The following is a 13895-nucleotide window of genomic DNA, read 5'->3' as shown; positions in this document are numbered from 1 at the left end:
AAGATGCTTTTTAGTCAGGTAAATATTGATTTAGGGTCTTCTAAGACCAGGGCTGCAGATAAAACAATGAGTAAGAGGCTCTCTGGTTTCAATCTGTTAAAGAAGACTCTTTGTTCTTTGCCTTACAAAGGAGTGATCACAGGATTCTTTTTATTATTAATGAGTTCTGCTTGTGCATGGAAAACATGAATTAATTTACATAGGCTTGTTTTATATCTTGCTTTCTAGAGACACACTTATAGTGAGAGAACTGCTATAGTTGCAGTTGATTCTAAGGTGTTTAAAGACAAGCAGTTATGTTACTATAGGCATACCGTTGCTAACACTTTGTTAAAGCTGTGTTTAAAAGTCCGTAAATTTTTGCACTAAAGCCATCACATGGTGGCTTTTCATAAAGCTGGAATTGAAGAGAAACAAAATGAGACAACTCACAGATACGTTTCTTTGAGCCCTGATAGAATTTAGAAGATAAATCACTTTGTACCTTGCTCCAGAGGATGTTTCTGTGTAATTTTAGTATCTTTAAGTTAGATGTTTAGGTTACTCAACCACTGCACATCAGTGGCTTCAGGATTTTTGCCACTTCTTCGCTGAGACCAAAATAATCCTCCAGCAGAGGGCGCACCAGTCAATTAACAGATTGGCTTTTCAAGACAATAATCTCACCCCCTCTGGGTGAGATGCCTTCATCCACCCTAGCTCCCAAGAAATCAAAGCCATTGTCCCTCTACCTTAGGCTCTGCTAACAGAGATATGAATCCATTTTGAGAAAATGGGGGAAAAGAGAATTATTTCAAGATTTTTCTTTTGCTCCATTAGATAAAATAAAGTGTTTATTTCAAAATCAGAAATGTCCAACTCACATCACAAACACCGTAGTCCGTTTTCTTCCATGAAAGTCATGAGTTTTTACTCTAAAAATTCCAAACCTGTTGTTAATTTCCTTCTCAATTTAACATTCCAACAAGGCTAACTGAATGACCCGTGGGGGAGAAGTTAACAGACAGCATCCAAAGACCATGAATTTCATACAGTACTATCTGAAAAGTCCTGTTCCTATCACTGCTCAAAACAAACCTACTGTTTTTAATGTTTTACCAAGAAATTTTCTGTCTCACCCATTTCTTTCAGGTCTCCATTCTTTTGCTGACATTGATGCTTGTTTTTGCGAGCTTTGGAGTTCAGCTTTTTGCTGGAAAACTGGCCAAGTGCAATGATCCCAACATTATTAGAAGGGTAAGCTATCTTTTCTGTCTTCAGGGGATGAAAATCCAGGAAGCTGACTTTCCCTGGGTGAGCAGGTGCTCAGAGAATAGAACTCTTATAACACTCTAGCCATGAACTCCCTTTGCTTAAAGCAGCCAGTATGTCTCTTCTGGCTGGTAAAGGTTTAGAAGATAAAAGTGCATTTGAGATAATGCTACCCCTCCCTCCTATTCCAGGGTCAAGCCAGTGTTGACACCTTCAGTGTAGTCACTCAAGATTCCAATTTGCCTCAAGGTCTTAACGTCCTAACTTCATCCTGCCCCTGCTGGGGCCTGAGATGCCTATTGGCAAACAGCTCCCCCAACACAAAAGGCAAAGTCTGACTTCCACACTCCTTCTTATGAGCAATCCACCCCGCCTTCCTCTGTTAGGAAGTCAGGGCCTCGCACTGGCTCTTAGCTGCCCAGAATCTGCCACATGAAGACAGCTAACAAAGACCCAAACTTGAACATTTTCAATTCTGCTTCTTTATCTTTCTTCAGTTGGTGTTATAAGAGGCGCTGGCCACTGGAACAGCCCCAATATGTCTGTAGCTATGCACAATGAAATGAGTATATTGCATCTTGAATAATTCAGACAGCTCTCCTCCAAATGATCACACAGGGGCTCAAGTTTCTTCTGTTGTGTCTCCTCACCCTTGGCTGTCATCTCTGTTTAGCAGGAAGTTAGGGATGGAAAACCATCTCTATCTCAGAGGACTATGGGCTGAGTCTGCTGCAGGCAGCCCCTAATTTCAACCCACATTCTCCTGGAAAGAGCTGGAAGGGAGGCTGCCATGTGTAGCTCAGTAGTATATTCTGTGGGGAAAAAAAAAAGGGGGGGGGATAGGATTTGCTTGATAATTAGCCAATCTCTGCAGCTGCATTCCATGTCCCAGTTTCTGAGAATTCTGCCCTATGTTCCAAGTAGATTAAGGAAGTGAACTCTAGTTCTGCTGATGTATAAACTAGCAGGAATAGTTCCTCTTTCACCCAGGTAAAATCATGCCTGAAGTCCCTTACAATGCATGTTTCCAACAGCGCTACCAGAGCTGAACCATAACACTCATTTCCATTTTTCCAGCAAATATGGGTGTCCAATACAGATTTTATAGTGCCAGGAAAATCCCTAAGGCTCCTAATTATAAAGCTCGTGGCTCTGGAATTGTTGTAAAGTACAAGTAACCTCTTTGTCCAGTCAAAACATATCATGGGTCATGTTAACAGTGAGATTTTCAGGAAGAGGCAGAAAGAAGAGACAGGTGTAGGTTGGGCAGAGCTGATGTCCTTTCACAAGGCACTGCCCGGTCACTGCTTTGTTTAATGCCCCTCCCCAGAGGTTCCAGGAACTTCGATAAACCCAAGAAGACATACAGGGACCATGGTGGAAAGGTCACCGTGTACCAAATGAGCGCGGTGATAATGAGCTGACACATGAGTCCACAGGCTTATGTAAGGAAAGAAGGGTTATTTTAGGTCCACGTGAATAGAGGCCAGAAAGATAATAACAGCGTTTCAAGACGAAGCCTTTTAGGAATCTTGGATGACTCAGTACAGTAATAATGGCCTGAGAGCCTTGTGATTCAACGCTGCCTCCTCACTCCCCGACCAGGCTAAAGAGTAATGACCTGGGTGGGGAGCTGGGGAGCACGCAGTGGATGGACAGACACGCAGATACCATGAGGCATTTATCCTTTTCCCCAGGGCAGTGAGGTCTCTGGAAAGTTCAGAAGGAAAGTCTAAGAAAACGTAGTCATCACAGAAACCGTCAGGAGCAAGCAGAATAATGAAAAAGAAACTGGCAGCGTGAGAAGTGGCCTTTACATCAGGATGAGTTCCTTTCTAGTCCTGATAGAAGAGGCCAAGGCCAGATGTACCACGGGGATGACGGGGATAGTACTTCTACCTTGGAACTTCCATTTCCTTTTATAAGAGACAAACCCAAGGAAGAGGGGAAACTAGAAACACCCACATTTGGATCATGCAGCTCACATGTAAAATCCATGAAGCTTGAGTCGTTGGTGGCCATGTTTCCAGGTGGAATCGTATAATACGTGGTGTTTGATGGCTGGCTTTTTTCACTTAGCATATCTTCAAGGTTCATCCATGCTGTAGTGTGTGTCGGTACTTCACTCTTTTTTATGGCTGAATAATATTCCACTGTGTGGATATACCGCATTTTATTTGTGTTTGTGTCCACTGATGGACATTTGAGTTGTTGCCACCTTTGGACTATTATAAATAATGCTATTTATAACAATAATGATCTAAACACCCATATACAAATTCCCATGTAGATCTATGTTTCATTTCTTTTGGGTAGACTCTTAAGAGTGGAATTGCACGGTCCTGTGGTAACTCTCTGTTTAATCACTTAAGGACCAGCCGCACTATTTTCCAAAGCGGCTGCACCATTTTCCATTGCCACCAGCCATGGATAAAGAGTCTAGTGTGAGGACTATGATTTCATCCCATCCTTGTCCAAGCTTGTTATTTGACTTCTTGATTATAGGCCTTCTTATTCAGTGAAATGGTATCCCATTGCGGTTTCAATTTCCATTTCCCTGATGACTAATGATGTTGAGCATCTTTTCACGTGCTCTTTGGCTACTTGTGTATCTCCCTTGGAGGAACGTGAGTTCAGATCTTTTGCCTATTCACTAACATTTTTCACCTGCTTCTCTCTGAAGTCCTTGTTATTATTTGCTGAGTAGATGTAAACATCTCTGTTGTCAGATAAAAGACTTGTTGTTCTAGGTAAAAAGTGTTTCTTATCTTTTATTTTTTTCTGAGTTCATTTTCTGACCAGGTTCCTCTCCCTGTCCTTTCATTTCTGTTTTTCCTATTTTAGGAAGATTGTAATGGAATATTCAGAATCAATGTAAGTGTGTCCAAGAACTTAAATTTAAAATTAAGACCTGGAGAGAAAAAACCTGGATTTTGGGTGCCCCGTGTTTGGTAAGCATATCAGAAAAACATCCCGAAGAATACTATGTTTGTCAGTATAAGGGTCTCCCCCTCCCAGTTTTAATGAGAAATAATTACCATACATCACTGCATAAGTTTAAGGCATATGGCATGATGGTTTGATTTACATGTATTGTAAGATAATTGTCGCAACAGGTTTGGTTAACGTCATCTCATAGATACAATAAAAAGAAAAGAAAAAAAAATCTCCTTCTGAGGTGGGATCTGTTCTCTTAATAGCTTTCCTCTGTATCACACGGCAGTATTAACCACCACCACGCTGCGTGTTCCGTCCCTAGTACTTATTTGTCTTATAACCGGAAGTTGGTACCTTTTGACCACGTTTCTTCACTTCTTACCACCATCTTTGGTAACCAGAAATCTGATCCATTTTTCTATGATGGGGGTTTTGTGGGTTTTTTGTTTTGTCTTGTTTTTTTAGATTCCACATATAAGTGAGATTATATAGTATTTGTCTTTGTCTGACTTACTCACTTAACATAATACCTTCATGGTCATATATATTATATAATGTTTTAAGGCAGCGTAATGTGGCAGGAAACTAAAATTAATTCTGCTAGAATTCCCTAAAATAATTTTAGGTAGTGCAAGGCAAAGCACTGCATTACAATAGGATGCAAAAATAAAATAAGGTAAATAAGAGGGCCGAGCGGTACACTGAGCCCCAGCTTGTTTCGTGAAAATAATGACCATCACTGCAGTATTTTTCTAATACTTTAAAATAACGTATCTAGATTCTCATGTCTTTATAAGCTAGTGAGGGTTATAAAATATGAAGTGATGCCATTTGCAGCAACATGGATGGACCCAGAGCTTATCATACTAAAGGAAGTACACCACACAGAGGAAGAGAAACATTATATGATATCACTTATATGCGGGATCTAAAAAAAATGATATAAATGAACCTATTTATAGAACAGAAATAGACTCACGGAAATAGAAAGAAACTTACGGTTACCAAAGGGGGAAAACAGGAAGGGATAAATTAGGAGTTTGGAATTAACAGATAAACACTACTGTATATAAAACAGATACACGACAAGGACCTACTGCAGAGCACAGGGAGCTATATTCGATATCTTGTAATAAATAACCTATGATTGAAAAGAATTTGAAAAAGAAATACTCTAGGGTGTTCCCTTCATGGCTCAGTGGTTAACGAATCTGACTAGGATCCACGGGGATGTGGGTTTGATCCCTGGCCTCACTCAATGGGCTAAGAATTCGGCATAGCAAAAAAAAAAAAAAGAACCACTCTACACTGAAACTAATACAACATTGTAAATCAACTACATACCAATAAAAATAAATAAGTGACAATTTTATTTATTTATTTATTTTTTGTCTTCTTGTCTTTTTTCTAGGGCCACACCCAAGGCATATGGAGTTTCCTAGGCTAGTGGTCTAATCAGAGCTGTAGCCTCGGCCTACACCACGGCCACAGCAAGGTGGGATCCGAGCCGCATCTGCGATCTACACCACAGCTCACAGCAATGCTGGATCCTTAACCTCCTGAGCAAGGAGGCCAGGGATCAAACCCGCAACCTCATGGTTCCTGGTGGGATTCATGAAACACTGAGCCATGACGGGAACTCCAATAACAATTTTAAATTTAAAAAATTAAGGAGGCTTCAAAGAAAAAAGATTTTCTGTCAAAATTTTAATCAAATTTTAATTTAACTTTTTAACCAATTTCTTAAAATTTTGACAATTTTAATCAAATTTAAATTCATCCTGACATGACATCTTTTAGGAAGATGTGATGTCCTCATCATAGTTGTAGAGAAGCTGAAATTATAAAGCTATTTCCATTTTAAAACCCATTTAAATTGAAGGATTTTGTTATTGAAACCCTGGAAGGAAATAGACAGTAACACAATTGATTGTATCTAACGCTCTCTTTAAATTTTTTTTTAAAAATGTTTCTAAAGCATTTACATCAAAGCCAGAAGTAAGCTACGCCCTTTCTCATCCATTTTCCTAATGACTGTGAATGGACCCGTTCAGTCTGCTCCACCGACGCACTGAGGGTTCCATCAACTTCATCTGTCCTTTCAAGTCATTATCTGTTTTCTTTTTATTTCATTTTACCTCTTAATATAATGGGTGAACCACAGCGACTGCTCTGCTTTTGTTACAATTGATGTTCTCTACAAAATGTCAGAACTCTTTAAAAGGAATAGCATTTCACCCGGTTGTACCCTTAGGACTCACTGTTACCTGCTTTGGCATTTCTCTCATGTGAAATTCACTTTCATAAACAATTCCATCCAATTTATATTGGAGTTTTTTAATACCAAAGAACTATGGGAAAAGAGATTAAATTTAGATGTGCATCTTGAGCATGGGTAGAGAAATATATAACACATGGGAATATCCTCATTCCGGTGTTAACTAGAAAAGCATTACAATAAAAAATTTAAGAAAGCATAAAAAGTTTATTTTTGTTGTGGGATTAAAACTCATTATTATACCATAAATTATGTATATCAAGATGCCAGTTTTTGTTTGTTTTTTTTCCCCCCACTGTTTTGGAATTTAGGCTAAACTCTCAAAGCTGAGGTCAACAGGAGATAAAGTATCTTTTGACTGTCTAAAGAGGCCCACTAGACCAAGCCAAGCAGAACTTACTAGAACATTGTCCACCTCCATCACCCACTGCTGTAAAAGAGAACAATATACTCAAAGATGGCATCATGGTAGTGGACAATTCAGTGGGCTCTGGAACACAGAGCCTGTCCGAGGTGGTCTGGACCTGACGCTGGGGTAGTTAGGGCAGGTGGATAGTGGCCCAGAGGGTGATAGCCTGATAAAGGAGGTGGTTGGGGGTGTGGGCTGTGGCTTGGTGGGTTTGTATTTGAAAAGCACGCCCTGCAAAGGACTCTTTCTGATGAGGGGGAGGAGGATGTGGGAGGCAGGAGGCCAGCAAGGGTGACTCAGGCATTTTATCAAGTTGTCCAGCATAAAGCACATCCAGCATGTGTATGTGGGACAGACGCTATGAAAGCATCCAGTTCACAGAGCTAGAAACATGGTTAAAACACGAAGTGTTTCGTGGGAACATAAAAATGAGCTCCATGAAAGAGCAAAGGCTGCTGTGAAGAGCGCCGATACCCAGCGTCCCGCAGAGTCAGAGACGCAAGACCTGATCCCCTTTCTCTGACTCCAGCTACATTCCACCCAGGCTTGTAGGAGTCAGATGTTAGCACGGAGGGAAGGAATGGAACAGACCCCGGGGCGGGCTTGAGCTGCTAAGGGTGGGGTCCTGGTACATGTTCGAATGGATGGACTTTCTGGAATGAGGCTGATCACATAACAGGGACCAGAAAGCTTTGGGCTCTCCCCAGGCTGTCAGGAAGGGGATAGGATGCACTGGGAAGTTTGGTTGAGAGAAGAGTAAGCTATTTCCGGGTATATTCTATGGTGTTCAGCCTGTTCCATAAAACCAGCTCTCTGTGATCTTAAAATCAGTTCATTGAAAGGCAGTATTTTATATAAGTTATTATTAGGGGTTTCAAGTCCAATGATATTTTAAAAGCGAAAACAAATAAAGGGACATCACTTGAATGTTATCACCATAGCTTTTGTCCATGTGTCTAGAATATCATAATTTGGGTTAGTTTCAGTGAAATATAAGAGTTTCATCAAATAAATGTCAGAACCATAATAATGTTCACATTTTCTCTAATAATATCATCAATAGTTAGCAGCTAAAAATTTTGTAGTTTTCTATTGGCTAATTTATGATTGAGAAAATAACTTACATCTTGGAATTAGCCTAGAGGAATGCTTTGATAATTATAATTAGGACATAAGTATGCACTAGCTAATTCAAGAGACAGTCTGGTTTCTGCATTCTCTCTTCAGGTGAATGCATTCATTTTCTTCTGAATCACTCAGCCTTGATGAAATAAAAATTACCTTGGTAAAAAGGATTAAACATGCCATATATTATAAATATTGTATGCTTTCTTTTAAGCGGAGGTCTGGGATTTAGGAAAATGAAATGCATGAGAGAAAAATCAACCAAGTACTGAGTTTTACAACAAATGTATTAACTATGTGCTTACTCCTTGCCAGGTATTATGCCATCCCTGGAAATAAGCTCTGGCCCCTGACCCTTAATGGCTTGAAGTCTTGGAGAACAGAAAGCAAAATTATGTATAATTTAATGTAATATGCTAAGGTTGTAATGCTACATAAATAAGACCCAAAACTCACTTGAAGTTCACCCAGAAGCTTACCTGTAGTTTTAAATTATCCTGTGATACATTCTAGGCAGAGGAGATCAGATTTTTTTGGTACTCAAACAATTTGTGTACGTGCTCCAAGAAAAAAGAATATAAATCTACTTTGCTTTTATAAATTTAACAGAAACTATGACTATGTGAACTCATTTCTGGACCCTTCCTGAGTCTTGGGAGGAGAAGCCCTGAGCTTAAGTTTTAAGTTTCTTTAGCTCCGTGGTGTATGAGCCCCTGACTCTAGGTTACAGAAGGCACCGAACCCAAACTATGACCGGACCAAGGAGAAGGACCTAATTTCGGAGAGGCAGTGAGTGATGGCTCAGGGTGAGATCGTAAATTCTCTGCTCAGGAACTGAACCTGGGCAGCCTGGGTGAAAATCAGGAGTCTTCACTGCTAGACTAGCTAGAGGTTACAAGCAGAATTGCCCTGATTTTTGCCACCTGTGGAAAGCAAGGATGTTTCAAGGAGGCAAAGACTCCAAAGAAGGTATTAAGTTTATTGTTAGAAACACAGTACGACATGTGGGCGAGCCCACAGAGAAGTCGTCTGTTTATCTAAGGCAGAAGCAAAGCAGGAATACACACCTAAAGGAGAAGGGAGGGTACAGGAGTCCCCCCGATGAGGAGGGTGCCAGAGGAGTGATTTAAGTCACTTACGTGGGACAGTCCTTCCGAGTCTTTGTCCTCCTTTAGCCAGTTATCTTGTTTTATCTCTCCCACCTGATCTGCGAGTGCATCTTTTGGCCAAGATGGAGTTCAAAGCAGGGCATGATGGGAAAGCTATCTAGACTTTATGGCCTGGTACCTCTTCTCTTTCTGACCCAGGGGGGTCTCTGCGCATGCGTGGTTGGAGTCTTTGGTCCAAGCAGAGCTCAGCCCCTTTGGTCCAAGCAGAGCTCAGCCCCTTTTGATCAAGTCGTTACCATTGTTGACTAGTTCACAGGAGACAAGTATCAGCTATCTGCCTCGTGCCTGTTGTTATTTCTATCTTGAAGTATAGACAGGTGGCTGGTTGTAAATGTTTGTCCCTGAGCCCACCTATCTCCTGCCTCAGGAATATAAATAAGAAGCTAGTTGTTCATGTCTCTTCTGGAGCCCATCTATTTCCTGCTTCAGATGCAGAGGAGACTCTCAGTTAACTTTTGAGGGATGCATAGGAATTATGCAGGTGGAAGGAGGAGGAGCCTCAGGCAGGTGAGAGGGAGGGGCGAGGCAGAGGTAAGGTTGTGGCAAGCTGAGGAAACTCAAACTGCCGTTGCCAAAGTACAAGGCCAAAAAGAAAAAAAGAAAAAAGAAATCTGCCTCTCAGGAAGTTCACCACTTTCTGATTTCTCTAGACGAGGTGGTGGAGGTGTGTAGGATACAGGGCGCCATTGTGGACAAGGTCATTCCCTGCATTTCCACGTTCAAGGGCAGAAGCTAGATTCTTCTCCTCCCTGGCACCCCATCGTCCCAGAGGATGAGCAGCTCCCCTTATCACGAACTTAGTCCTGGAGCACTTGTCACTGGGAGGTAGAACACTGACAGAATTTTTTTTTTAATGATTTTTATTTTTTCCATTATAGTTGACTTGCAGTGTTCTGTTCATTTTTACTATACAGCAAAGTGACCCAGTCATACATATCCATATATTCTTTTTCTCATATTATCCTCCATCATGTTCCATCACAAGGGACCAGATATATAGTGCCCTGTGCTCTATAGCAGAAAACTGATAGATTGTGAGGCCTGAACTGATGTCTGAATTTTCTGAATCAGGTCAACAAGATTCTAATCTTTGAAAAATTAACCAGAGGAATTCCCATTGTGGCGCAGCAGAACCAAATCCGACCTGGAACCATGAGGTTGCAGGTTCGATTCCTGGCCTCGCTCAGTGGGTTAAGGATCTGGCATTGCCGTGAGCTGTGGTGTAGGTTGTAGACGTGGCTCGGATCCAGTGTTGCTGTGGCTGTGGTGTAGGTCGGCAGCTGCAGCTCCGATTGGACCCTAGCCTGGGAACCTCCATATGCCATGGGTGCAGCCCTAAAAATAACTAACTAAATAAATAAATAAAAATTAACCAAAAAAGGTGGTATTTAAACAACCTTCCAAATCATAGAAGGGCAACAGGAAAAATGACAGTAATGGATTGTGTTTGGAATTTGTTGAAGTCCTCTGTAGTTATAGGTAAAGTTTCAAACTTTCCAATTTTAGTATCATGAACAAAGCATAAACAGATATCTTCTATGACTAAAGCTAAGTTTTGTTTTGTTTTTTTCTGCCCCACCTGTGGTATGTGGAAGTTCTCGGGCCGGGGATGGAACCGAACCGGCACCACAGCAGTGGCCCAAGCTACTGTACTGACCACAATGGTGGGTCCTTAACCTGCTGCACCACAAGAAAACTCCCAAAACTGAGGCTTTTTAATGTAATATATTCTTCCAGCAATTTAAGTTTATGATCCTCCATGTTATTTTTCTTGCTTTTGCCTAAAAGTCTATTTTAATATATTCTAACTTCAAACGGATGTGGAACATGAAAATAATTTGGGTTGCTGCAAATTCAGCTAAAAAGCACTTTTACATAAAGAAAATGGATGGCTAAGAAAGTTCAACATCAGATCTGAGAGCTGACTCACTTGGTTTTTTTTTTTTTTTTTAAATCCTTATTCAAGAAAATGTGGCATCTGTAGAATCCTTACAGCTTCTGTCTGCTGTAAAATATATTAAATTTAAATGAAACCCCCTAAAGGAAATGTTGTTAGAAAAATCAAGGGAATATGCTTTTACTTTTATACTTTAAAAATATAAATCAGAATCCTGACATATGAATTTCTAAATGGGGCTTTTTTACCATGTAGAAAATATTTATACCAATCAGCTTTAATTTTAAAAATAAGTCAGTTTTAGCTTTATGTTTTCTTATTAGCTTCCCACATATTTAATTAAAAAAACTTATAAAATACATCTCATATTGTCTTTATTTTTGAAAACCATGAAAGATGGTAGAAAAATACTAAACCAGATTCTACCTAGGGAGTTGCCTCCTATGAAGGTTAACTTTTGATGAATGTGCTAGCAGGGAAAAATAATGAACGAAATATAATTTAGCCAGGGTTCAGTAGACTACTCTATTCAATAAGCCTGAACTCAATTCATCAAAATCAGGAAATGTGGTGAGAGTCATGATACTCCAGCGTGTGGTTGTCTAAATCTTTTAATTATTTAAAGTAAAAATAGCCTTTGAAAAGGGAAAAAAAAAAAAACCACTGAAATCTTCTTTTAAAAATGTTAGCTGAGACACGTAATGACTTAAGGACATGCAGTGCAGTAGAAAAATGTTAGCAGGGAGAGAAAAGTATAAACATGTCAGAAAAATAAGAAATAAGACATCCCCTGATCCCTCAAAATAGAGGGGCCTGGGAGTTCCAACAGCGGCACAGAGGTAACGAACCCGACTGGTATCCATGAGGTTGCAGATTCCATGCCTGGTCTCGCTCAATGGGTTAAGGATCCTGTGTTGCCATGAGCTGTGGTATAGGTTGAAGACGTGGCTTGGATCCTGCCTTGCTGTGGCTGTGGTGTAGACTGGCAGGTGCAGCTCCAATTCTAGCCTGGGAACTTCCTTATGCTGCAGGTGCAGCCCTAAATAAAGAGACCAAAAAATAAATTGAAAACAGAGGGGCCAAGTTGTTTTAAGAATCAGGAGTTAGCTCTGGATGTAGACAGCGTACTGTGCACTGGAGTCTGTGAGACGTGTCTACTGAGTTAGTAAGAGAAAAATCCACCTGCGAGGGAGTGGTCTAGAGCCACATAGCTCGGGGCCACCTCAGAAGCCCCTGAAGCATCACTATGTCAAGGCAGGATGCTCACCTGATGATACAGAATGAAATCCAGTGGCCAAATTCTACTCTTTTCATTTTCTATACTAACACCAGGGTTTGAAATTCATGCCTTTGGAAAGGTCTTCTAATAGAAAATTCTTTCAGAATTCACATCCAAACTCCAAAGGCCCTTCGTAAGCATCTCCTCATACAGTTTCTAATCAGCAAGTCCTCAGTGTAATCAGGACCAGCCAGAAACACTGCAGAACCTCTGGAGCTAGAAGTCGAGAGTTAAGCAGCCTCGCTTCCCGTTGAGAACCGCCCAGCAGTCCCTAGTAATTAACCACAGAACAACCTCTAACTCCTTGATGCACTGTTATGATTTTGCAAACGCCATCTAGCCTACCTTCCAAGTGCCAAATATCCTTTGCACCCAAGTTTGGAAAGAGTTGTAGATACTGCCTTAGGGCGATTCTCAATGGGACTTCACTGGACTTTCCTCTTTCTGCCTCGCAGGGCGAATCCTCGGAACTTTAATTTTGACAATGTGGGGAATGCTATGCTGGCCTTGTTTGAAGTTCTCTCCTTGAAAGGCTGGGTGGAAGTGAGGGATGTTATTATTCATCGCGTGGGCCCGGTAAGCACACCCTCAGAATCCTTGGAACACTACAACAGCTGCTCTCATTGGCTTTGATGAATAACCGTGTTTTTCATTTATACAGATGCATGGAATCTATATTCATGTTTTTGTATTCCTGGGTTGCATGATCGGACTGACCCTTTTTGTTGGAGTAGTTATTGCTAATTTCAATGAAAACAAGGTAAGAATTCTTGGTTTGAATTCCACAGGGTTTATTCTTTCTTAGCCTCTCACTTTGAGCTCCTTTTTCCACACGCGGCATGAAGTCGCATTAAACTGTAATGTGATCGGTGTAAATAATCTCTGACTATTTTACAAGCTACCTCATTGCTGCCTTTCAGACGTGTTATTTAAGAGCCCAATTCTCCTGCTAAATTTCCTCTTTTTGGTAACGGTGTCATTAATTTGCCGGCAGCGGAAAAGCGCATCTCCTATTGTTCAAATTGAAATGATGTGCGGCAAGTTATTAAAATACAGTAGCTGAAACCAAAGCCCTGATTGCAGGGAATATTACTTTCACGAAATGTAAATTGGATGCTTCTTTGCAACTCAGTAGGTGAACTCCGAATTGTGATGGGGTAGTGAGGGAATTGCAGGCGAAACCTGAAAATCCTCGTTCACAGGATAAAGAGAAGATTTTTCCAATTTCACATAAAAACTTTGCATACTTCATGAACACGGGAAGCGTGCTGAGCTCCTAACAGCTCTGGTGATCCGTACAAGAGCTGACAAATGGAAAACGGCAGTTGTCGCTTCCTGTCAAGAAGAAAGCTGGGGAGGCGCGTTCTCTGTTGTCCTGGACGCGGTGATAGGCCCTCTGTTGGGTCAGGGTCGGTTTTCTGGAATCATACACTGAGGTTGCTTCCATGTGCCCCTCTCAGTTCTTACAACTCTGCAGTGCACAGTGGAAGAACAGACTCTGGAAGTGAAATAAATCATTGTCTGGGGCTTATAGGTCGAGAAAATGGGGC

General features: G+C 40.9%; 1 protein-coding gene across 4 annotated transcripts in view; it reads left to right on the top strand.

Annotated features, from left to right (window-relative positions):
* NALCN (sodium leak channel, non-selective) overlaps nucleotides 1-13895 on the top strand; it is a 312666-nt gene that overhangs the window by 272078 nt on the left and 26693 nt on the right. For all 4 annotated transcript variants that reach the window (XM_021065878.1, XM_021065879.1, XM_021065881.1 and 1 more), the window contains 4 exons: nucleotides 1132-1236; nucleotides 4096-4202; nucleotides 12801-12921; nucleotides 13007-13105. In XM_021065878.1, coding sequence (XP_020921537.1) covers nucleotides 1132-1236; nucleotides 4096-4202; nucleotides 12801-12921; nucleotides 13007-13105 — 432 coding nt within the window. The remainder of the gene's footprint in view (nucleotides 1-1131; nucleotides 1237-4095; nucleotides 4203-12800; nucleotides 12922-13006; nucleotides 13106-13895) is intronic.

The sequence above is a fragment of the Sus scrofa genome, chromosome 11, assembly GCF_000003025.6.
Source record: "Sus scrofa isolate TJ Tabasco breed Duroc chromosome 11, Sscrofa11.1, whole genome shotgun sequence".
NCBI classification, from domain to species: Eukaryota; Metazoa; Chordata; class Mammalia; order Artiodactyla; family Suidae; genus Sus; species Sus scrofa.
This window is presented reverse-complemented; position numbering and strand designations above follow the sequence as displayed.